This window comes from Sciurus vulgaris (assembly GCF_902686455.1).
Source record: "Sciurus vulgaris genome assembly, chromosome: 4".
NCBI classification, from domain to species: Eukaryota; Metazoa; Chordata; class Mammalia; order Rodentia; family Sciuridae; genus Sciurus; species Sciurus vulgaris.
The window spans coordinates 38454382-38480776 of record NC_136464.1 but is presented as its reverse complement, the minus strand read 5'-3'; the positions used below and the strand labels follow the sequence as shown (position 1 = coordinate 38480776).

At 37.8% G+C, this 26395-nt stretch overlaps 1 protein-coding gene across 11 annotated transcripts in view; it reads left to right on the top strand.

Moving 5' to 3' along the window:
• Positions 1-26395, top strand: part of PCGF5 (polycomb group ring finger 5) — a 105402-nt gene that overhangs the window by 37962 nt on the left and 41045 nt on the right. For 4 of the 11 annotated variants that reach the window (XM_079138275.1, XM_079138267.1, XM_079138273.1 and 1 more), the window contains exon 2: positions 14942-15230. In XM_079138275.1, the coding sequence (XP_078994401.1) occupies positions 15119-15230 (112 nt within the window). In that variant the 5' untranslated portion in view covers positions 14942-15118. The other 7 variants (XR_013763545.1, XM_079138277.1, XM_079138268.1 and 4 more) reach the window with 5 other exon arrangements.

Genomic DNA, 26395 nt, shown 5'->3' with positions numbered 1-26395 from the left:
CTTTTTTCCTTTGTAATTCCTAAGTTTCATTACGAATTTTAATTACATAAAACTACAGTCTATGAAGAGCTATTGTAAAACTACACAAATATCCTGTTCCTCAGTAACTTTCACCTAATGGTTTTAGACTCCCTAGAAGTTCTTGCCTGAATCAATTAAAAACAGTTGCAAAATGGTGATTTTGTAACTCTCTCATTCCTTATACAATTATAAGTTGGCAATATGTTGTAAAAAGGATTTTTATCTTTACCTGTTTGTTTGCTTGCTTGTTATAAATGTGGCCTCATGGATTGTTTTCATTAAATACAGTGTGTTATAATCCATTAATGTCATTCATTTTGAGGTTCACATTATCCTAGAGTTAGCCTATCTAATTTCACTGATTCTTAGCATCTAAGGAGAGAAATACCTAATCCCAGGAGTAGTAAATATTTTTAGTCCATTCACAGTACTTCTCAAATTTTAATTGCATATGAATCACCCTGGGCCCCAGATTCTACATTTCTGACGAGTTCCCTGGTAATGCTGATGGTCCATGGTTATGAATCTATAGGCTGATCTAGAAGAGTTAAAGCTCATGTTGCTCTCCCTTGTCTTATTATGAAAATTTTGCCTCTTCAACATGAAAAAGAATGATCCTTTGGAGGAAGAACTCTGATAGACATAGGGTGACCTCACCTAATTGGTGTCCAGAAATTATGATAATGAGGAGAACTACATTCTCCACATTCCTTATTACATTTACATTTCTCTTGAAATCTTGACCCTTCAGGGAGTTGGCTTCAGCCACTGGTTTCTGGGTTTTGGGGGGAAATAAGCTCAATCTCAGTGGTGGATGTGTATCTACCCATGTTTTTGAAGAGTCAGCTCAAATTCTTTCAATGAGCGAAGTTAAGCAATTTGAGTTCTCAACCAAAAAAAAAGAAAAATGTTTGTTTTCTTGCTCTCTGGAAGTATGAGCTTTCTGCCATTGACATGTCCTTCAGTGACTTTTGGTCAAATAATTTCCTTTTTCACTTTAAAAGTTGCTTCTAGACAGATTGTTGTTGGCGCTCTGGTCATTTGTAGTTTGTTCATAACCATTACGTTCATTAAAAATTTCCAAATACACATGGTATTCTGTATTGCTTGGTAACCTTGTTTAATTTGTTTATATCTTTATCAGTAATCCTTTTTTCCTTACATAATTTTATTTGCCTATCATCTGACTTATATTTCCCTTTACTTATTCTATTAAGAATTGATGGTATTTTTCCTTAAAGAAGAGAACTTCACAAGGGAGGGACTCCTTCTGTGGAGGTCTGAGAGATGCATCAGAAATCAGAGGACACCTGCTGATTTAAAATTACAATCATCCTAGATTAGCAGCTACTAATGGTATTGGGGAATGAATGAATGTGGAATGTATGTGTACATGTCAACTAAATTAGCAGAATCTGGAAGATTTCCAAATTGAGAGTTTTTGGTTTTGCTTTGCTTTGTTTGCTTAATCTCTACAATTTGTGTCTTTTGTTGTTTCTGGCATTTAGATAAATATCTGATAATAGTGTCAGACTTCTATGAAGCCTAGTCAGTTTCTGACCTATATATGACTCACCACTTTGTATGTCCCACTGCTTTCTCTCAGCTCCCCTTCTTCACAGAGGACTGACCCTGCTGAAGGATATTAGACACCCTTCCTCTTACAAAGAATCTTCCTGCTGCTAGAGTCCCTTTCTGTGCCAGAAAATGCTCCACACTTTTTGATTGGTCCTCTGGGCACAGCACATAGTTACATGCTCATGGAATAAAGTGACATTAGGAGTAATTTTATTCTCCCTTCCTCAGTAAGGTGTGTTACTGAAGGGTGTTAATATAGCCACACTATGATAACATTACCTCTGAAAGGTAATCCAGAAATCTCCTAATAAGGTGCTTAAAAGCAGGTAGGTACCTTTTAAACCTTCTTTGTTAGAAGATGCCACCTGAAGATTTTTCTAGTATCCAACTGTATAATTGGTTTAGCCTGGTTAGAGTTCATTGTCCCACTGAGAGTCAGTGGTTGCTATAGCAGCATGAGACCACAGAACTTGTAGTCTATACAAGCCACTATCACAGTATTGGGGGGCTTGGTCATGGCTGCATGCCAAGCCCTCTGGAAAGCAGAAAGGCTGTTTCAATGCCTCTAGTGCTAGACACCTGGCACCAATTAGATCACACCTGCTTGCTGCTATTTGGTCTCTCCCTTTCTCTCTCCCATGAGTTATATTTTTTTTAAATCATTGAAAATCAAAAATATTTCAGATACTGGTCCAGATCTCTGTGTATCATTATAACCTCTCAAAAATGTGTATAAATTCTTGGGGGTAGTAATAAGAAAGCAGGTTTCACCTATTCTTTCATTTAAATGTAGAAGAATATCTCATTTTTTCTGACACTGAAAATTTTTTCAGAGGAGCTGCTTCACACACACACACACGCACACACACACACACGGGAAGAAAAAAAAAAAAAAACAGGAGGACTATGGTAGCATCCTTAATAGTGTCGCAAGCAGTGTTTAACATACATGAGGTCCTGCAAGGTATTTGTTGAACGATTGCTCCAAAGCAAAAAGAAATGGCAACTGAGTACATTTTATTTCCATTTCCCATCTTATCTACTTTTGCCAATTATTATTTTGGTTCCAGAAAACTTAAATCTCTAATTATATTTCCAGTGCTGTGTTTGAATATTGCTTGAACATCAGTCCCTGGCTATTTATGCACACATATGTACATAATCCAACTTGCTACATCCAACACAGAAGTGCAAACCTAGTTGTGCAGTTAGCTAGGGGAACCGATTGTTAGGTTGAAGAATACCCTGGAAAGTTAGGTGGGTCCCGTAATTTTGCATGAAAGGTCTTCAGATGAGTTTTTAGAGTGTTACTCCACGACAGTATACTGTATTAACTTTACTTGCTATATGGCTATAGAGGTTATTGTAAATTCACCCAGCATTTATTGAGTACCTGCTAGATTTACAGACCTACCTGTTCTTGCCTTCAGGTTATTTACCACTGGACCTGATCCACATAAACACAAAACATCAATACGGATACAAAATTAGTTGCAGTATCAGGTGCATGGGTCTCCAGCAGTTCTCAGAATGGAGAGATTCCTATGAGGTAGAAAGGATGGACAAAGGAACACTGAGGGAAGGTGCAGGATTGCAACTGGCCTAATGGCTGGAAAAGAGCACTCCAGACAATGGGGCATGGCATAAACAAAGGCTGGAAATGGATGTTCACACTGTGTTTGAGGGACAGTGAGAAGTCTGGCTGGTCATTGAAATAGAGGTTTTTTGTTGGAAAGAGTGGAGATGATGTCAGAAATCTCCAGCCCCAGAAGTGTTCAGCTGCCACAGAGCAAAGTGGTCTGCAAGGTGGTTGAGTAGCAGCAGGGTGGTTCTGAAGGTACACCATCAAGCTCCACTCCTGCCTCCATCCATCATGAGCTGTGTGAATCTGGTTGTCAGGCAAGCTCTCAGTGCCATGGCTTCCTCATTTCTAAGGTGGTAAATGAGGGATTCTTTTATTTATCATACAGGGTTGTGTAAATGACAAAGGAAATAATAGTCATCTAAAAGGCTAAGCACCCATATTTGGTAGAGCTCATTCCATTATTAGCTATTAAGGAAGGGTGAGAAGTATTCTGTGATCTGGAAAGCTTCCAATGTGCAGAATTAGGTTGATGGAAGCTTTGGGAAGTTGCCTTTCACCTTTGTGGAGTTAAATACAGGATTTTAGGGGAGTTGCCATGATTTCCAGCTTCTGTACATGGGAAGGCATGGGAAAGAATGTTTGGGGTGATGTGTTGAGCAAGGCAGTTCTGTCTCCCTTACATCTCCAGTTCACAGATTTGAGGAATGATCGTGTTCAAAAGCCATTCAGAAATGATTTAGCCACAGTCATTGGGAGTGTCCTTTAATAGCCAGTGAGAACTAACTCTAATGTTGGTCAGTTGGAGGAAGTGAATTATTTGGCCAGAAATAATTGGAAGTTTGCTTGCTTTTTTTTCATGGTTAATATTTTATATCATGTATCTAGAGGCTACTGTGCTGACAAGGGTGGGATAGAGGATTGAATCTGAATAACTTTAAGTGGAAAAGAACTACTATGGCTGTCCCTAGAAGAACTGAAGTGCCTAACTACACCATGTGCAAAGGGCTGATTCTCTTTTATGTCGGCACTTCAGGTGGATAAGAATGTGGAACGTGGTTCTCTCTATAAAAACAAGAATTCTGTTTGAATATTCTTTCTTGAAGTTTTTCTTCTTTAACCATTTTTTTTAGCTGAAAATAATTCTAATTCATCTAGTAGGAAGTTTGAATTTTTACTAAGCTTCATGTCTTTTAAAAGATAGGAGTAAGGCATGTCGGGTCCTTCTTGGAGGAAACTGTGTGAACAGTTTTATGGCATGTGCATTATACTATACAAAGAAACAGCATCTTCAAAAGATACTATCACACTCACATTTTTGTTTATCACTATTTTACGTTGTTGATTCTGAATGTTATAGATGTTTCCATATCTGTTTTAGGGAGTATTCTTACATGAAATTTATGTGTTTTCAAGGGTCAAGACTTAGAAATGCTAATAGTGAGTCTGTTGTAGCCTTCCGAATATGCTGTGTATTTATTGATATCAGTAGTTGTCAATTGCCTTGATATTTGTGCCTTACAGAATACAAGAGATGAATCTGTTAAAAGAATGATTTTAATATTTGAGGAAATAAAGCTTTCTGTTTCTCAGTCTGTGTAGTCTTTAAAATATGTTGTGCATATGTGTATAGATATGTTTTTTATAGATATATGTGTGTAAATGTCAAGTAATCTCAGAAACTTGCTATTTGTACCAGAAATTAGTTCTGTGCCAGATATTATGCATATTAATCCTGCAAGATTCCTTAGAATAGACCCAAAAGAATATCTAGAATTAAGTACTGCATGGATTAATTTTAAAATAGCAATATTCTGGTGTATACACTTGGGAATTACACTAATATGAATAGAGATTAGCTACTCATTTCTGTTTAGTTCTGTCAGTCCCTCTCTGTATCCGTTTCCTTCCTTGTCTTCCCCAGATCCAATGCAATCATCCCTAACATCCTCCCTGTTCTTATATACACTTCATCTGTGGACATGTAGCCTGCTGCTAGTCCACTTGTCCATCTGTACAGCTCCTTTTCCAGTGTGGCTGTCTTTAAATCATTATTATGGAAACATGCTATTCAATTCAATTGGGTTCTCAGTGTTACATTTTGTTTGGTTTTTTAAATCCTCCTAAGTCTGGAGAAATTCTCTTCCATTTCCCATAGCTATATGATCCTAAATTTGATCAGTTAAGCTCTCTAACTCAAAAGTAGCTGGGTATAGTCCCTTCTCCTGGTGGAAATGCCCCTGAGGGGAAGACCCCTTCCCTGTTCATGCAGTTGGGGTGCTACTGAGCCAGTCTCTGCCTCTGCCGTCATGTGACCATCTTTGCTCTACATCTGTGTCTTCACGTGGCATTCTCCCTGTCTCTCCTTTTCTTAGAGGGCCATGGTCTTATTTAATTAAATACCGTACTACTTCAGTATGATTTAATCTTAACTCAATTATACCTTCAAAGAATCTATTTCCAAATGAAGTCACATTCACAGGTACCAGACTTTAGAACTTCAACATTTCTTTTTGATGGACACAATTCAACCCCTAATAGGCATTTAGAATAAATCAGTGCAGTGCTTCATATGTAATACTTAACATCACACCATATTAAAATAATAAAGTAAGACTGAAATGTTCACATGCTTGCTGAGTATGGATATTATAAATATCAACTTTTAAAAGCTAAATTTTTAAAATTCGGTTTCATTAGTGGCTAGTTTATTGTTGAGTACTTCCAAAGTGAACTGTTTTCTCATATAAGTATATGTCTGTGCTTATAACTTCAAATTCTAATTGCAGAAATCCTTACCTTTTCTAATAAAAGTGAGTACTCATTTAAAACTTCAGATTACAGGTAAAAAGGACTAAAGAATAATTAAGGAAGGAAATACTGTAAGGGAAATGGTGATCTCTAATTTGTAATCATCAAGTTCCAGTTAATTTCCTTGGCAATACTGGTGATAAGCATCATTCTAACATTTTTAGGAAGTGAAGTAGCATTTAAAGTGTAAGTCAAAAACAACAGTTCTTAACAAAACTTGATTTTTAAAAGCATATGCGAATAATAGAGTACATCTAATTACTTCTCCTCTTTGAGTTTTTTTTTGGGGGGGGGGCGGGGGCAGTTTTCTCAATTTAAATAGCAATATTTAAGTTATCCTATATCAAAGTCAACTCTTTTGTAATTCAACAATATACATAATAAATGGACATCAGTTTTTGTGACTTTTGTGCAAAATTCTTTGAAACCCTCTTGCCCTATTCACAGATTCTTCTTGAGTTGAATAGTCTAGTCATCCAAACAAGCTAGAAAGGGAGACTATTGTCAGTGACTGTCCACAGTGTAAATTTCCTTGTTTAACATTATAGAAATAAAAGCATTTCTCTTTAGGCTAATTGAGCCAGATCACTTTCCCATAGCTCCAGTGTCCTTATTTACAAATGTGCCCTCTCTTGTTGCAGCTGCTGTCTTTCAAAGGTGATGGGATGGTGGACTCTCACCACCCTGTCCTTCAGGGCCTCTTCTCAGACCAGGACCCAGGCTGCTGAAGCTGGAGCTGGCAGATAACACACTCCAGCATGACTTCCTGAGGTCAGGCCAGCTTGCAGCACTGTCTATAAGTATGTGAGCAGATAGCTTACCACTTGAAGTCCTCTTAGGTCAGCATCCTAGAATCCCAGACAGAATGGGGAAATACATTCACTTTAAATATCATCACTAAGACTCTTTGGTGTTTGGAAGTCATAAGTGTGGGACTAAGTATGCTTTTTGGCAAATAGGAGAGAATGTTTTCGTTTAACATTCATTTTCTCTTTGTTCAAAGACTTTCTCCATTGTCACAGAGGAGAAAGATTGAATTATTTTGAATCTTAACAAAGCAGAGTAAATAGTAAGCTTCTAACTCCCTGAGCTATTTGATATGATGACGGTGATATCATTTGGTAGCTAAGCTTCTATATTTTATTTATTGTCTAAAAATCAGAAATCATAAAAAAATAAGACATTGCACTAAGATATTCTGATTTTAAACTATCTAAGACCTTAGAAGTGGTTGATCGTGGGATGCAGGAAACTTTTAAATTGTTATTCTCTATGTATATTTACGAAAGCTATTCACTAGATCAGGAGTTAAGCAGGAATAGCCCCAGTTTCAAAGTTTTATTGGAACATAGCTACATGCATTTGTTTACATATTGTTTGGTGAGCTTTTGTCCTACTTCTGCAGAGTAGAATAGTTGCCACAGAAACCACATGGCCTTCAGAGCTTAAAATATTTACTGTCTTTCCCTTTACAGATAATCTTTTGTCAATCCCTATGGTAGGTAATGCTTCCAAGTTGCACAACCATATAACTGAAGATCTGGAAGGATCCTTAGAGATTACATGTCCCAAATCTAAAGTTTTATAGATAGGGAGATCAGGTCTCATGAAGTAACTTGCTAAAGATCTTCCTATTGGCTAATTATTTTCTTTACCTTTCTTTTATAAAGAGAAAATTTTTTACTTGATATAGAATATAGTCACAAAATATTAACTTTATACTTCAGGATACTTGCTTTCACTATTTAAGTACAAAGCAATGCAAATTAATACTCAGAAAGTAACTTTGTGGGCATTGAAATAAAATCTGAAAATGGAGGATGATAATATTGGCCTAAATCTCTGCTCCTGGATGGCATCAGAAAACACTTCTGTGGTGACTGGTTCTATGTTTGCCAAACTTGGTGTCTTCCTGTCCTAGTCAGTGTTGCCTGCATAGCTGAGATCTTGTCTTTTGCACTTTCCTTTTTTGCTCCTTGCTGATTCTTCTTTTTCTAGTCACATAAACTTTTTTCGGACATGGTGAAATATAATTGATTATGAATAGGTTTACTAAATATATCATATTTCAGCCAGTCCTGCTTCCCTAGGTCTATACACCAGCAGGGCACTCAATTGGAGTTTTGAATGTTTATAAAACTCTTCAGATAATTCTGTATGCATTCCTTTTTAAATTTTCATCTGGAGAAGACCAGTTTAAGCCATGACTTCCATATTTTGCTCATTTATCTCTTAGAGAGTAATCTTATTTTCAGATTAGGTGGGGAAGGGGACACCTGGCAGGGAAGTTAGACAATTAACTTTTGCCTCTGTATATATCCTAAAAGGAAACATTTCTTCTAGTTTATTGGCTTGGTTCTGTTTCTGACTTTCCATTTGCCACTAATATTCACAGCTTTGGGGATTACGCCTTGATGTCTTTATAACTGGCAGAGTAGGCATATGGGACTAATTCCTTGACCACTCATAGTGTTTTCTTTCAGCCGGAGTTCTTGTCACTTGATCATGTTCCACTTAACACTTTATTAATAAATTTGGTATATTGCTGAATAATTGTTTCTTGTGGATAAGTCTCTATTCCCTGATGTGATTTTAATTAGTAGTTCTAGAGGGCAAGGATTATGACTTTACACATCCTTCTCCAAGTAGAATCCCAAGAAAGAATACACAGGATCTGTCATAAAATGTGTCCAATTTTTCAGTTTTTGATAAACATTTATTTGAATGCTTACTGTTTGTCATCCATTCTGCAAGAGACACATAATCAAACAGAAGATCCACTGGGCTTATATTCTAGTATGTGGTTCAGATCAGTTAAATAATCCAAGGCACAGTGATGTTTGATTTAAGAGAATTAAGTATAAGTTATTATTTATGTATATGGTCTATATCTGTAGAGAATGACCCTCAGCAACTTTGAGGTATCCAGGAAGGTGGTTTTTGAAATCAGCTGTTATTTAAAGGATTAACAAAGGTTGACTAAACTTGCAGGGGTGGGTAAAGGAGAAGGGATTAGATAAGGATATCCATTTGGAAGAAGACCCATCTATCTAGCCAGAGGGTAAAGTGGGTCTTTACAGCTCAGTCATGGAGTTCAAGCAAGAGGCTGTAGAAGTAGCAGGAATGAGGATGGCCTTATCAGATGTTTGGACTTTCTCTTCAAAACAAAGATTTTTTTTAAAGCCAGGGAGCAGCATGACAAAATTTGTAGTTAAAAAAAAAGTTCTCTGATTGTGCTGTGAAGGATGGTTTAGCAGACAAGAGCCTTACGGAGGTTACTTAATAGTCCATTGAGTAATGGTGGGTAGAGATGACAATGATCTGAACTGGGGAGGTTAAGTGGAGAGATTCAAGAGACATTTAGCAGAGAGAGTCCTTGAGAATTATTAGATTGTAAGGGAGGAGAGCAGTAAGAGAAAAAGAGAAATGGTCAAGAGCAATTGGAAATCCTTCAGTTCTCTATTCTCCTCCCATTCCTCCATCATTGATTTTAAGCAGTCATTGATTTTGAGCTACAATGTTTATGGTCAGAAAATAAATACACTTGGCCCTGTAGGACACTTATGTTAAATTTTAATATTCTCTATAATCTCTATAGGAAGACTTTTAGATTACAGAGGGTAATTTATATGTTAAAGATACTCTGCGTTAAAAGATTAAACAGAATAGTCATATAAAATAACGATAAGGAAAGACCCATCTGATTTAATATTTTAGGGAAATGTTAATATATAATCATATTTTTTAAATAAGTCATGTCATTACAATCAGTTAATTTTGATGATATATTTATTAAGCAAGAAAGGAATGTGAACTGTTCAGTATGGAACTGTCCCTCCATTGCCTGTCCTTAACTGAAATAAACACATAAAATATAAAGTAATGAAAATTTTTGTTAGATATACATTTAATCTTTGAGTAGTTCCAAGGTTTATCAAGAACCATTTGTGATTCCCTGAAAGGATCTGGGTCAACCATCAAGTGAACCAATTTATCATTTTGGGGTGATGCTTCTTTGATCAGAGTCAGTTGACTAGTTTGCTCCTAAACGCCACCGAGGCAGTAATTTCCCTTCCCCCCTCATTTCACTCTTTCTTCCTTCCTTTCTTTTCCTTTTCTTCCACCTTCTCTTCCCTCTCCTCTTTCTCCTCCCTCTGTCTCCCTTTCCTTCTCCATTTGTCCTTCATTTGTTTTTTGTCTGCTTTTAAGTTAATTTTTTTTTTATGACACTTCCTTACCCTTAATTCTTATACTTCAGAAGTTCTTCAGAGAGGTTTAAATAAAGCTTCACTGACACCTTTGTTTTGATCTTGGTGCTACCAAAATCAACTCTGTGATTATGAATTTACCACTTCTTGGGATCTTGGTTTCTACATCTGTAAAATCATAAGATTGTGGTAGCTTAGTGATAAGAGGACTCCCAGATAGGATTCTTTTATCCTGCCTTTTCTTTTTCCTGGCCTTATATATTGAGTTGTTCCGGGCCTTTGATTGAAGTTCCTACTGGTATTTGAGGTGTGTTTTTAGAGCTATCCTCATCTTGAGGCTTCAACAGTTAGTTCTTGCACCCACTGGCAGGACCAAGGGATAATGGAGAAGTAACTGGAAAGTAGCCACAGGGCAGAAGAGAGGCCACACCGCTGCTGAAAGTTCCATGTCTGAAGACTTAGAATCTACACATAGCTCTGTTGCTCTTTGTAACATTCTCCTTTGCCACTGCTTTTGTTATTGTTTTTTTAAGAAGAAAAAAATATTTGCGTGTTTGTTTTTTTTTTTTTTTCCTTTTGTTTGTGTGCACTTTATTTGTTGGGGTGGGAGAAATGGGTTGGTTGCTGAAGAGGGAGGAGAATCACAGAACATTTTGCTACAATCCATACTGTTTCTAGGATACAAAGCATAGATTTCCTTACAAAACACTGCCCCCCCCCACACAGACACACATGGCAATCCCACTTCACAACCTTCTCAAATAAAAATATAGACATAAAATATAAAGTAATGAAAATGTGCTCTGTAGCATATTTGTGATTCCTCCCTCAATTGCTAACATATATATCCTAATATCTACGCTTAAGTTTATTTCTTTGAGAATGCTAATTAACTCCACTTACTGCTAATCACCAATCACATTCATGCTCCTAGGACTTTATTAGCTGTTATTCTTTAAAAAAATTAAAATAAGTTCTGGCATAAAATAGAAAAATATGAAGTCCTTTTGTATATGTTGTAGTATATACAGTAATATCATCCATTGCATATTTTAAATACAATATAAATCAGGTGACTTTTCTGTATTGATCTATTCAGTTTATGGATGAAGAAACAAAGAGTAATCTTTCTGCTATTAAATAATTCGACCTGTCTTGTTTCTTTTACTTATTGTGATTTCTGTGACCCCAGTGTGGACATTGGCATATAATTTTGCAAAATGGTACTTAAAGGACTATAAAAATGTGATCATTTAAAGTTTTCAGAAAATGGATTGTTCCTGCTGTGATATTAAAATGGCAAAATGTTTTACTTATGTCTGTTTTACATAAGTTTAATTACAAAGCGAATAGTTTTTAAACTGCCTTACTCCACTTTTTTTGGTAGAATTTCTTCTGGGATACAGAACCCGTGGTTGCTGGGTTTATTGGTTTGCCTCTAGAGTCATATCCACAATCTAGCACTCTGGCAATAAGGTGATTTCTGTCACTTGGGAATAAAGCAAATACTTGGCATTAACTTTCAGCTGTTTAGCCATCCCTGCTTTGGCTTCTGCAAAGGAGACAATGATGTAATTGCAACATTTTTCCTCTTTCTGATATATCAGATTGAAAGTTGCCTTTTGAAACTTTCCATTTAGAATATTCTTTTTAACTTTTGTTCCATCAGTGAAGAGTGCATTGATTTGCCTACTATCCTGGGATTACTAGATTGCAGTCTTCTAAGGAAGTGAAGGACCAGGTCTAATTTATGTTTAGCAAAATTATGGTTGTAGTAGAAATTTGCGAGTGTGTGGAATGTAGCAGAATAGGATTGAATGACTGAGGAATGCAGCTTTAAAGCAAGCTTTTGAATGAATGTTTTTGCAATGAATGGTCTCTTGTAAATCTCAAAGTCCACTAGAAGGAGTGCTGGGTTTTTTTTTTTTTGTTGTTGTTTGTTTGTTTTGACCCTTGCAAACAACAGTAAATCTTTTTCACTTACCCTCCCCCTCACCCCCATCCCCACAACATTCCAGTTACTTAGAATTGTCAACTATCAGGATCACTGGACCCACCCAACACTAACAAGTTCGTTAATGGTTTTTAAATAAGGAACAAATCAAGGGATGTTTTCCTTCCCACTGCCTTCCAGGTGGGACTGATTTCGGAAAGATGCAGCTAAGGAGGCAAATTTTGCAGGGTGACTCAGTCTCAACCGTGACCGTTGCTTTTAAACCCGCCAGGAAAAATATACTAGTCATTGTTATGATGAAAACAACCGAGGGGCGGGTGGCGAAGATAAGAAGAACCCAGATAAAAATTTGGTCAAAGCTAGGAGTCATGCGCGAGCCACCTCAACAGGACTGGCAGGGCGGTCGCAGCACCTGTGAGGAGCCCGGGCAGGCGGGCGTGGCCTGCGGGCGTGGCGGCGGTGGGCGTGGCCCGGCGGCGGAGGGCGTGGCCAGCTGCGGGCAGGCGGCGCCGGCGGTTGAAAGTGGGTGGAGTTGCCCTTGGAGGCGGCACCGGCCCTGGGCCCCGAGGCCCGCCGCGCCCTATCGGGCCCGAGCCGAGTGGCCCCGCGGAGCCGGCGCGCTCCCGCCTGCAGGGGGAGGGCGGACGGGGAGCTGGGACCGGCCAGGCCGCGGCGGGCGCTGTTTCTCTTTCACTTTCCTTCGTTCAGAGGCCGTCGCGCTGTCGGCGAGGAGCCGCGGTGGTGGCGGCTGGGTAGGTACCGGGCGGGCTTGGGAGGGGCCGGGACTCCGGCGGCCCCGCACTCCCCGCCCAAGTTTGCGCCGCGGCGGGAGCGGCACCTCTATGGACACCTGCCGTGGCCGGCCCCGCCTCAAGTCACTGGAGCCCCTCGGGGGCGGGTGCGACCGACTGGGGTCCCGGGGCCTCGGAGCCGTGCCCTCCCCTCCGGGAAGGAGAGGGAGGCAGCTGCCGGCGGCCGGCTCCTGGAGAGGCGGCTGGTCCTGCCTGTGCAGCCCGGCCCGGCTCGAGCGGCGCGTCGGCTGGGCCCGGGCCCGCGCACCTGCCGAGCGGGCGAGCGGGAGGACGTGTGCTTGAACCGCACGGATCTGAGCGCCGGGTCCTGTTGGAGGACGCGGAAAAGTTCCCTGCCGCCCCCGCCCCGTTACTGCAAGGACTTGCTTCCTTTAACTGTCTGGTTGACAGGGCTCTGTGCCTTACGATCGATGGATCGTAATACCACCCAGGTCGGGACCTTGCATTTCCTCTTTCAGAGGACTTTCTCTTACTTTGAAGCTTCAGGACAAATCTGTGGGAAAGGCAGGGCAGTTAATCCCAAGGTACAGAGAAGGAGCTGAGACCCAGGCATGGCTATTAAATGCTTCGCTAAAGGTCATACAGGGCTAAGGGCCAGAACCCTGATGTCCCGGTTAATTATACTTTCTTTCTGTCACACCCTCAACACTATTTCCTGAGCGGATAGGGTGATTACACGCGGAACCTATTCCCTGAACATTTGCAATGGGTACGTGTGGAGGGAATGATGCCTTTTACTTTTCCTGTTACTTCATACTTGCCTATGCGTTAATAGTTAAGATGGGGGAAAGTTCCTGTTTACAGAATGAATTTAGGAAAATCAGCATCTACTTTCATGTATTTTCTAAGAGGACAAACCTTCCTTGTAAGAAACTAAAAACTTTTTAAAACTGATCTTAATTACATGCCAACTCTGCTAAAGAGTGTGAGAAAAATTAATGACATTCAGTTTTCACTGTGAGTTAACTAGCTCTTTGTATTTTGTTTAATCCTCACCACTCTAGGAGGCTGGCACTCATTTTCATTTTACAGTTTTTTTTTTTTTTTTTTAAGCCTTGAAACTTAGAAAGTAACATTGCTTAAGTTATGTATTTACTAAATGTTACCAGTGTCTATAGAGGATTTTTCAGTCTAGTAGAGGAGATAAACAATGTAAAAATAAAAAGGAAATGTAATATAAAAATAAGGGTTAAAAGGAAGGAGAAATACATTGAGGATGGCATTGGAGAAGGGTTTTGAAGGATAGGTAGGATGCAGAAGAGAGGAAAGCTTATTGGGTGGAAGATACAGAACCTGCATAGAGTAGTGGAGGGGAGTGATCCCTTCAGTTTGCCTAAAGAAAGTTGTTGAAGGATATGTTATGTGTGTGTGGATGGGGGATTCTGTTATGTGACAGAGCAACTTAAAGATTTTTCCTGTTTATAAAAAGGAGACACTTTGAGATGAAGACTCTAATGTAAAAGGATAGAATAAAATAAATCTGATAGCAGAATAAAGATGGACTGTAGGTGGAGAGATAATATGCAAGTAGAGTGGCTTGCATGGATGGAAATGGATGTCAACTGATTTATCTATTGACTGATTATAGGGTACAAAATGGAAATAGGAACATTCTGATTGGGAGAATAATGAATTCAGTTTTGAATCTTTTAACTTGTATCCACAGGAACTCCTGATAAAGCAGTCTACAGATAGTTAAAATGCATTACTGAAGAGGAAAGATAACAAATCAGAGTTGATAGCCTTGGGTGTCATTAGTATGGAGGTGAGAGTTGGAGCGCCAAGATTGGATGAATTTGTTGTTATTCTGAATTAAAGTGTAGCAGATTTGCAGGTTAACTGCACATTAGAGGGTATATAACCTATTCACCCAGTTTGAACCATGCAATATTTGCTGTTAATATAATGATTTTAATGTGGTATGAAGAATTTAACACCTTTTTCTCTCATCTTCTTAAAATGATTGTGGAAACAGTTATGGGAAAGCAGAGCTTCCGAAAGGAGTGATGATCATCAATCTCATGATAAATCTGGATATTAGTTCTCATGCATCAGGACATCCTATTGGGAACACCACGCCAGCTCCTGGGATCAGACTTTCATCCACTTAGTACCCTTGTTTGTCTGAGCTACTAAAGCCAGCTAACTACGAATGGCTACCCAAAGGAAACATTTGGTGAAAGATTTCAATCCTTACATTACCTGCTATATCTGTAAAGGGTATCTGATCAAGCCAACTACAGTAACAGAATGTCTCCATACCTGTGAGTATTCTTTATGTTATCTCCTCATCAAAAATTGTACCTATATTTGTTTCTTTAAAGCTGCCATGTTTAGTTTTTTAATCAATATTTAACTTTTTAAAGAGGAATTCTAAGAATTATCTTTGAATGTGTTTTCAGATTATTTGTCATTGGGATATCAGTATCATGTAATTTTTTTGTTATTTGAATCTCAATACACAGTTGTTTTTTATCAAATTATAAAATGTTCTAAAGACCACAAGCATACTATTGGTTACAACTTTTTTAAAAAATGAACTAGTTTAGATTTTGTTTTTAAAAATTATGCTGAAGGTATTAATGTGCTCATAGATTTTGTTAGACTTTGCATACTTCACCTCATTGGTTCTCAAATTGTGTGATTCCTAGGCTGACAGTGTCATTAACAGTATACCCTGGAACTTGTAAGAAATGCAGGTTATCAGCCCCATTTTAGACTTTCTGAATCATATCTGAAGATATGATTTTCATTTTCTCGTATTGCATTCTCACCTGTCCCATCAGAAGAGAAAGAAACATTTTTATAGCCACTTATGCGAGGATTACATATGCTTATATTTTCTTATTTCAATGAAAGTGATTCCAGGACACTCAAGTTTAATGCCCATTATTGCACCAAAGTAGATACTTTGTATGCTTGATTTCATTTTAGCTATACAGTAGCCTTGAAGCAGTTTGGATTGGATCTCTAGAGAGAGAAGGGTATACAGATTTATCTTCATTTTATGGACATGAAATTAAGAGTTAAGTAAATTTCCTGATCTCATAGTTACTGAGTGGTAGACCTGAGTTCAGTTCCAAAGCTCATGCTTTTTCTAATATAGCTTGGTGGGGTTTGTTTTCAATTTGTTTGGTAAATCTTCCTCTGCTAAAGTGACATAATATTATACCAGTGTTTTTAAACAGTGGTGTAAAATAGAATCACCTAGATGTGGTTAAAATGGCAAATTTTATATTACATATTTTATACCTCTTCACACACACATACACAAACACAAATAGAATCACTAGAAAACTATTTAAACATATACATCTTTGGGACCTTACCTGGGAATACTGATACTAATACTGTGGGCTTTTTGTTTGTTTTTAATACTGTGGGTTTTGTGGTAAAGCCTGGGCTTGTGTATTTTGAAAAAGCTTTCCCATTGATGCTGCTGTATCATTGCTTCATGTTATTCAGTTAGCAGTTAACTATGAATGTCATGTTATTAATTTGCCATTATCCTGTGTCATTATTTTAACTTGAAGAGTTTGTAATTAATAGTCCTTGAACACACATTGATTACCTACTGTATGTCAGGCACTTTTCTAGACACAGAAGGTAAGTAGCAAAACTTTCTGCTCAAAAAGTTTACATGCTAGTAGAGGAAAATAACATAAATATGTACAATGTTATGGTTAAATACTCTGAAGAGGAACAAAGACTGTAGATCGGATATAGTGGGTTATAAGTGTATCTAGGTCAGCCTCTCTGATATAATGATATTTGAACAGAATATCATTGAGAAAGGATTGAGCTCTCTAGATATGTGGGAAAAACATTCTAGGAAGAGGGAAGAGCAAATACAGGATTTGAAGTAGAAATGTTTGGCAGGTTCAAGGAACAGCAAATCAGTTAGAAGGCTATCACTGTAGGTCAACCGAAAGGTTATAGGGCCTCAAACAAGGTAATAAGATATAAGATTGAGGTGAAATGTGATTACGTTATGGACATTTTGGAGGCAGAGCTGTTAAGGTGTGATTACTCTAGGGTAGGGACTTAAGCCAGTTGTATTTCCCATTGTTCCAGGCATGGTACCTGCACATGGTTTATGGTTTGTCTTGTTTTGCTTCTTCTAAAAGTTATGCATTGTTTTTATGTTTGGATCTTTCCAGCAAAAACTGCCAACTCTGGAAGGTAAGGTAAAACATAAATTCCTCAGTTTCCATCTGAATACTACAAATATTATAGATGTCCTTCTGAAAAAAAAATTTTTGAAATAAAACCCTATCTTAAATGTCCCCTTTTTTGGAGTAAGAGCAAAAGACTTGGCAAGTATATACAATTAGTTTTTAAGTAATGATTAGTTTTATATTCTCAATAGCAATTTTAGACCTAACGAGGTAAATGATAATTTAAACTATGCAGTTCATTGTGGCCTAAAAGATCTTTCAGCATTCATCAAGCACCTTTACAGATAAAGAATGAACATGGCAGAACTGTGATTAAAATACATTGGTAAATCACAAAAATGTAGCCTTCATCATCAACAGAGAACCTGGGAGAATAGACAAAATGATGGAGTCAAGTAAATAATCTACTGCCTGAGGAGATCTAAGGAGTATGTAGCACTAAGTTCTTGGATTTCGGTGTAATTTTTGTTTGTATTTATTTTGATGTTTATAGGCAAAAACTAATGTATTTGCAAAGTATTTCCCTTTTTGCATTGATAGTATTAATAGTACCATATAGCAGTGTTAGGCAACCTTTGGTTGAGTCTTTGGTGTGGTGATACTCTCTGGGTTTTATCTCTACTGCCTGGTTTGCGCATATGTAATATAGGGAAGATACAGTAGTACTGTGATTTGGAATGGGTATAAAATTAAGTAAAATGGCCAAATGGGAAAGTCAGTAAGAAAGAAATATTAAGTGATACTGTGGTATCCTATAATACTTTTAGATCTTGATTTAGTTTTATGAAGAAAAATCTTACTAAAATAACTTTGCACAAAGACTGCAATTGTGTAATACTATAATTAAAGAATGAGTAAACACTAGTTCTTGTTATGAATACTTGTAAGAAATCTAAAGATTTCGGTGTTACTATTCAAGTGAAAAACATAAGTGAAATTTTATTGTTGGTGAGCAAAACTAGAGATGGAATCTATCCTCCAAATTACAGTCAGGTGAAGAAGAGTCAAGTTAAGAAATTTATGATATAAATTCATATGCTATAAGTGTAATGAAGATAATGACACAGGTATTGGAGCAAAGTAGAATGCAAAAGAAGAAATTAGAATGTTTCTGAAATTCCTAAAGCCATAGACCCTAGCTCTTACTTGGACTGAATCAGATGCCCTTGGACCTGGCTTCAGTAAAGGTGCAGAAGGGCTACATTACTGTGGGAGGCAGAAGTCAACTCCACTTTGATGTGAATAAACAAAGTTACTTCAGCCTTCTCTCAAATTACTATGCAAACACATTTCAACTCTTTTCCTCAAGCCAGATAGATTGATGCTTCCCCATTTTCCATAGAAATTCTGGAGGTAAAATTGCCTGACTGCCCTGTGGTTATAGAAGGTAGGACCCACAGGGCAAGCAGACGCTGCCTACAGCTCTCCAGCTAAGTGGAAGAAAGAAAAAGGGACAAACCAACCCCTTTCCCCATACATACACACACAAAAGGAAGAAGCCATTGGGTGCAGTGTACAATCCTATAATCCTAGTGAGAAGGCTGAGACAGGAGGGTCACAAATTTAAGGCCAGCTAGGGAGACCTTCTCTCAGAATAAAAGTTTAAAAGGGTTAGGGATATATGTTAGTGGTAGAGCACCCATGGGTTCAATGTCCAGTACTGCAAAAAAAAGGGGGGGGGGGGGGGGCGTGGAGAGGAGGCAACAAATGGTGGGGTACCTATGTCCCAGGCTCCCGCAAGGAGATGCAAAAAAGCATAAAAGTCACACCTTTAACTAGACTCCCACTTTGTTTACTAATATCACTTCCTTTATACAGGTTAAGACATTTATTAAACAGATAAAACTTTAAAATGAATTTTAAAATGAACTAAATACACATTAACCACAGTGAGATAATTTTAATAACCTGGCCTAAGGAAAAACCTGTCTACACAAATAATATCTTAATGATTAAAGTAAACAATTCTGTGTCAGGCACAGATAAGGTAAATTTGGAACTTATACTCTAACAAGCAAAATTTTCATAAGCCAAGAAGAGATTCTAATACGCTTAGTATTTGGATTTATCTTTTCCTTGTGAACTCATCTACTCGGAGACTTAAACTAACAACGCTGATTTCTCCTAAACCTTTGTCTCATAGCTATCTTCTCTTGGCTTTAGAATCCCACTTGGATGTCCTAGCCCACTGGAACACAGCACATCTAAGAATGAACAAGTGGGATACCAACACTGAGTTGTCACAACTCCACAGAGTCCTTTCTGGTCTCTCTCTCTCTGGTATTTCTCAAGACTGTTCCATCAGTTCTATCCCTCTGTTACTCTTCTCTTTCAGACCCTCCTTTCTTTCCACCAGAGCCACTGCAACACATTCTTAATCTGTGTCAGAGTGGCGGTACTTAACAACTGCTTACTATCTTGATCCCTGTGACTCTTGAGCCTACCCCCAAATTTTCCAAAGGTACTTTGTTGCCCTTAGGATAAATTAAATCACTTAACTGTGATTGGTTTCTGCCTGTCTCTTTTTGCGACACCACTTAACACACGCATGTACAGGTACTTAGTTCAGTTGTTTACTGTGCTTGGTGTGAACTACTTTTCCTCTGAACCCAGTTAGCAGTTACTCATCTTCTAAAACTCATTCCCTCAAAGATGTGCAGTCCACTTGCTTCCACAGACAGATATGGGTAAAATGTCTTCTTGGTATCTGGGATTTGCGTACTCAGTATCAAAGATTTAATGAATGAATGACTAATAAATTATTTTATTGTGTTTTTTTCTTTCAAAAATTTGACTGAAATGGTAGCTAACCTGAAAGGCAGCATGTAGGCAGTGTTGGTTAGGAATTATAATTTTAGAAATGCTGTCTTGGAGAATCTACATAAGTGTCTTGTGGGTCTCAGGAAGAGGGAAAGACTCTAGAGACTAGAAATAGGTGGTCCTAAATTAAGGAATGCTCTATTTCTTGTACCAGGATCCTGAGAAATTTTCTGAAGCTGCATAGAATATGTTTGCTGGGGATTGTATAGGTTGTTGACTTAAAATGAAAGACTTTTCACTTAAACTAAGGACAAAGGAGCTTTGTTCAGTTAACTCAAATGTGATGAATGCTATGTGTTTGTTCTTAACCCTTTTGTGAACAGAGGCCCCTTTAGGAAGTCTGATGAGATTTTGCTCAGCACAAAGTATATTTATAGACATGAAATTCTGTGGTACAGGAAAGAAAAGCTTTCTGTCCTTTCAGAGATTATGGTAGTAATCCCTTACCACAGAATGAATTATTGGAAAAACACATTGTTTTATTTATTTTTTAATTTATACCAAGAAGAAGGATTCATTGGTAAATATAGTTGATATTGCAGTTAAAAGACCTGGTGATTTTATCTGGCCATGTGTAAAAGTGAAGGAATAACGTATTCATATGATGGCAAAATTTAAGTCTCCCAACCATTTATTATTTTTGAGTAAGTATGAATACGCAAATAATTAAGGCACATAGAACTCACAATTATTTGAAACTTAGCATTTAAAACGCTTATGCTGCCAGGTGCCACCATGGTGTAGGCCTTTAATCACAGTGACTCTGTAGGCTGAGGCAGGAGGATCCCAAGTTCAAAGCCAGCCTCAGCAAAAGCAAGGTACTAAGCAACTCAGTGAGACCTTGTCTCTAAATAAAATGTAGAACAGGACTGGGGATGTGACTCAGTGGTCAAGTGCCCTGAGTTCAATCCCTGGTACTGAAAAAACAAAAACAAAAACTCCCATGCTACATATACTTGCTACTCAAAGAGCTACTCCAGATTGGCAGCCTCTACCAGTAACGGCATCACCTGGAAACTTATTAGAAATGCAATTCTTGAACTTCACCCTAGACCTCCAGTCTATCTGGGGATTAGGCCAGAAATCTATAATAACAAACCCTCTTGGTGAGTCTGTGGTATGCTGAAGTTGAAGAAGCACTGCTCTGAACCAGACATTTATGGTACTGGTATCTCTGAAACTGGGCATTGTACTTTTAATCATACATAATTAAAACAAGTGCTAATGAAAGATTAAAATAGCAGCTATTGTTTATTGAATGTCATGGGCTTTCCATTAGTTGTCTTATTTAATCTATCAAAGAGCCTTCTAGCTAGATGGCATTATTTAATCATTCAGTAAACGCCTGTTAGCACCAACATGTGTCAGTCATATTCTAGCCACCAGGAACACAGCAGTAAACACAGAAGGCATAGTCTTAACCCTCCTAGAACCTGTGTTCTTATAGGAAAGACAGACAGTAAGCAAGCAAAGAATGTAGTTTTAGATTCTGTATATAATAAATGCTATGAGGAAATGAAGCAGAGAAAGGTCTTTCTTGGGAGTTGCTATTTGAGCAGACACCAAAACAAAAGAAGGAACTAAGCTACAAAAAGGTTTGAAGAAAGAGTACTTCACATTCTTATTCTAAATTTTCTCACAGAGACAAGATTGAATAATGTTAAGGAATACAGGTAATAAGTGCTTGAGCTACATTCTAACTCTACCAAGTGCATTATGGCATTTTCCTAATTTTTTTTTTTCCTCTTACTTCTGCTTAGGTTTATTTTCTAAAATTTCTTTAAGCAGCACATTAATTGGTATGTATGGTGGGGCAACCACTTTATGTTTTGGTGATTGTGTGACCAGTTCAAGTAAAATGTTTTAGGTTGTACTCAAAATGAAGTTATCAGCATATTGATGTTACGTGTTTCAAATAGTATTTTGACAGAAACATTCATTCATTAAAGTGATTTTAGTGTTCATTTTGATGACTTTTTAAATTTGAAGACTAATTATAGGTTTTAAATAATATGGATATTACCTATTGTTAGTAATAATATTAAAGATGAATTATGTTAGTTGTAAGGTTGTCTTAACTTTTAAAACTGTGTTGGCTAAGAATGTCTAAATGGTTGAGCAAAAGCATCATAGCTGACACCAAAGGACAAAACTGGGGAGAGCAGTAGTAAAGAAGTGACATTATTTTCTGTATTGACCTCAGAATAAATAATATATAGTTCAGAATGAGTTGGGACTAATATCAATGTTAGACTGAGGAAAGTACAAAAGTATTCAAGTAATTGTGGTGAATATATGGGTATTTTAAGAGTCTAGCTAGAAGGTTAGATGTAAGCATTATAAATAAATACAGTCTAACTTTGTAGAAAAAGATATTTCCCAGTTTTGACCATTATACTGTGAATAAATAATCACTTAACTTCAATAAAAGCAAGGGTTAAAAAAATGGGAAGAGACAAATTGAAAGAGTAAGTATAGGTAGCTCTTTCAAGGAGTTTTAGTGCAGAGGAGAACAAAAATGGAGTGACTGCTGTCGAGGGAAGTATAACTAACAAAAGTGCTTGTTTCACATTGAGGAAATAATGTTTTAATGTTATAAGAATCTTCAGTAGGTTCTCATAGGTTATGGTGAGGGGATCTTATGCACAGGGCAGGGATTGACATTAGATGAGTATGTGGAATTTCTGGAAACTGGCAAGAGCACAAAGTATAGATGCTAGTAAGTGAGCAGGTGTGGTGGTGCAAGTTCTCTTTGATACAGGTTTTTTTTTTTTTTTTTCCTTTTTCCTTTTGTTTTCAATAAAATAGGAAGTGAGGTCTTCAGTGGAAGTGAGAATGGAGGATATGATAGGGGTTTGAGGAGAGAGAAGAAATAAGAAGTACTGGCAAGGAGTATAATGGACTTGAGGCATTGAGTATGACTGCCTGGCAGATGGAAAACTCAATTCATGAGGTTCATGGTCATGAATTTAAGGTGAGAGAGCAATCAGCATGGTTGCATATTTTTCTCTCATGATGTCTAGCCATCATCTTATAGAAGCAGTATATAGAGAGATTTGGATATAGACAGAATTGTAGTTTAATTAAGCAAGTATGACCAAAGAAGAAAGGGCATTTTATCAGTTTTTCATTACTGTAGTGAAATACCTGAGGCAGACTGCGCATAAAAGAGGTTTATTTAGCTCACAGTTTGGGAGGTTGAGTTCAATATTGGGCTACCCTCATTGGTTTGGCCTCTGGAAATGGCAACAGATGGCTTGGCATCATGGCCAAAGCAGATGTAGGAGCAAGTGGTCACCTCTCAAACCAGGAAGCAGAGAGTGGGAGATGCTGGGCCTGTTCTTTTCTTAACAGCCCTTTTGTGAAAACTACCAAGGGGTTGCAGGAGAGCTACCTTAATCCCTTTCAGTGTTAGTGTACCCAATGACCAAAGGACCTCCCACTAGTCTCCACCTCTTAAAAGTCCTACCACCTCTTGCAACATCATTCTAGAGACCAAGCTTTCAACATAGGAACCCCGGGGGGATGGGCAGGGGTCCACAACTGAACTATAGCAGAGGGACAAGAAAGTAGAAGTGGGGAAGAGCAGAGCTATGGCGACTGTATGAGGAAGTGATTATCTTGAGTGATCATACAATTTATACTGGTAAGGAGAGGAATGAGGGCATCACACACTCAAGCTTTATGCAACTGTCTAGACCTTGGAGCCCAACTTAATTCCACAAGCCAAACTAAGAAGTGAGTAATCTTTCCTGTCTCTTAGACCTTTCAAGGTCTCCTGGCCTACTCAGTTTACAATACCATGCTTGAATCAGACTCTGTCTTGGCCCTGATCAAAAATCTCTAGTTTGCTGTTATTCCTTTATCCTAGCAAAACAAACAAACAACAACAAAAGGGAATATAGTATTCTACTTAGAAAATAATGCCATACTCAGTGTTCTCTGTGAAATTGCAATTCTTGTCAGTCTCTGAAAGAGATGTGCCAGATTTAACAACATAAGAGAAATAAAGATGTTCATTGGTTCTTTATGTAGGTAAAACAAGGAGGTACTGATTCATGGAAGCAAATTACAGCTATTCTGGATTTTTAAAAATTAATATTAGTTTCACATGTAGGAATACAATAAACTGATACCTCTTTTCTTTGCACATGATTGTATCTTACTTATAAACTGTTACCAGATAATTTTCAAGACAAATAATATATAGAATGAGTATTTTCAAGAATGGTACATAGGAATTGAGTATCTAGCTCAGTGGTAGAGTGCTTGCCTAATATGCATGAGGTTCTGGTTTTGATCCCCAGTAACACACAAACACACAGAACAAAAAGAAAGTTAAATGCTTAGGAAAAGAGAAAAAAGCATGCATCTAAGCTAAAAGATAAAACAAACAAACAAACAAAAAATAGTACAACCAGATGATTTGAACAAAGAAAGTCAACCCTTAGTCAGCTTTAATAAACAGAACATTACCAATGAAAAACAATGTCAAGAACAGGAGAGAAAAGGCTATTATTGTTTTATTATCCATGATATAAGAATTTGTGCCCAAAAAGAATCTGCATCAATTATTTTATGCTATCAAAACTGGTAAGCTTGTTCTCTGATACACAAGAGATATGGGTGGGTCATATATCCCAGAGAGCAACAGTAAATAGTCTTGTACCTGTTGTGGGGATTCCCCCAAGCACTTGAAAAATAGAATAACTCTTTGGTAATTCATCTGTGAGATCCATATATAATAATGTATCAAAGTAAGTATATTCCAAATGATTGGGATGAGACTAGTGATTGCAAGCTAGCTTTTACACAAATGGGGCTGGACTGGTATTGGTTTAAACATGATGTTAAGGACAGAAGATCTAACAGAGAAGTGTTGGTGACTCTTAGAAACTCACTCCACCCCATCCCAGAAAAAGAAGTGTCCTGCATGAAAAGCTAGGCAGTTCCATTGAGGTGAAACAATGTATCTGAAACATCATACTTGAGTTGTAAGACTAGCCCTGGGTGGAAATGCTGGTAGGGTATTAAGACTAACTAATGAGAGATGATCCATTGTTTAAGATAGCATATCAAACTAATCATAGTTTGTATTTAATACTTGATCTCCTTCTTATGATTTTATGTTCATTCAGCAATCTAATTTATAGTAACAGCTCATATTAAGTGCTTACAAGTTACCAGATGATGCAAATCAGTAAACATTTCATATATTATCTCAATCCCTATAAGAACTCTGTAAGAAAAGTACCTTCATTATCTCCATTGTACAGAGAGGCACAAAATAAGTAATTTGCCTACTGGACTGGCAGACCTGGGGTTCAGATCAAGGCAGTCTGCATCAGGATGATTTGGAACAATGATGTTGTACTATCTTAGCTTCTCACATAGATCTCCATTGTAGGTGCATTAGTCACATATTGATTTGATTATATCTTATCCTGTGGCTATGATTTCCTAATGATTATAATAAAATGACTTCTGATTATGGTTTAGCAGAGAGCCAGATCCTGGAATGGGGCAACCTAACAAGGAAGGTACTAGCCAGGAAAGTTGTTCTTTTGTTTGTTTGGTTTTGGTTTTTTGTGACCAGCTCCTGGCCTCATTGCCAGTGTTTCCCAGTTTTATCTGGCTACATCAGTGAGAAGTCTTTGCAGAGTAGAGTCCTAGTGCTAATCTCCCAAGTATTCCACCTGGTCTAGAGTAGAACCTACAAATCTATTCTTTAAAAAATCTCACTGGTGATTGTGATGCCCATATAAATCTGAGAAAAACAGCTTTCCAAGGCACAGTTTTCTCTTGATGCCAGGGACCAAATATTATTCATTCTAAGATACAAATCGCATAGTGGTTTGGATATTAAGTCTGGAGCTGCACCATCTGGGAATGGATGTCATCTCTGCTACATAGCAGGCAGCTGTAGGCAACCTGCTCAGGCTGTCCAGTCTGAGTGTGTGTTCCACATTTGCCAAAGGGGGATGGTAACAGTCCATTCTGTAATCCATACAAAGCTCTGAGCCCAGAGCCTGATATTTAGTTAGTGCTCAGTAAATGTCAGCACTTGTTATTTAAGTGTTTTTCCAACTGGGGATATTCTTTGGTGAACCTAACTCCACTTCTGACCCTAGTGTTTCATGTGGCTGTAGGATCTCTTTTTAGACTGGCTAGTGAGAATGGACACTCTAGTTGGTTTTGATACTTAGACTCAGTCATAGACTAGAACTTTTTCAGCATAATTCTGGAACCAGCTGAGTTAACAAGTGCAGTATTTAGAGAGCTTGGATTAAGTCTTTAAGTTTTGTTTTGTTTTGTTTTGTTTTTTAATGTGCTCTACTGCTATTATAGATTTCAAATTATAAACTAAGACTCACAGGTCAGTTTTCTAGTGATTAGAAATTTTTTAAACATCTAAGAGAAACCAAATTCTC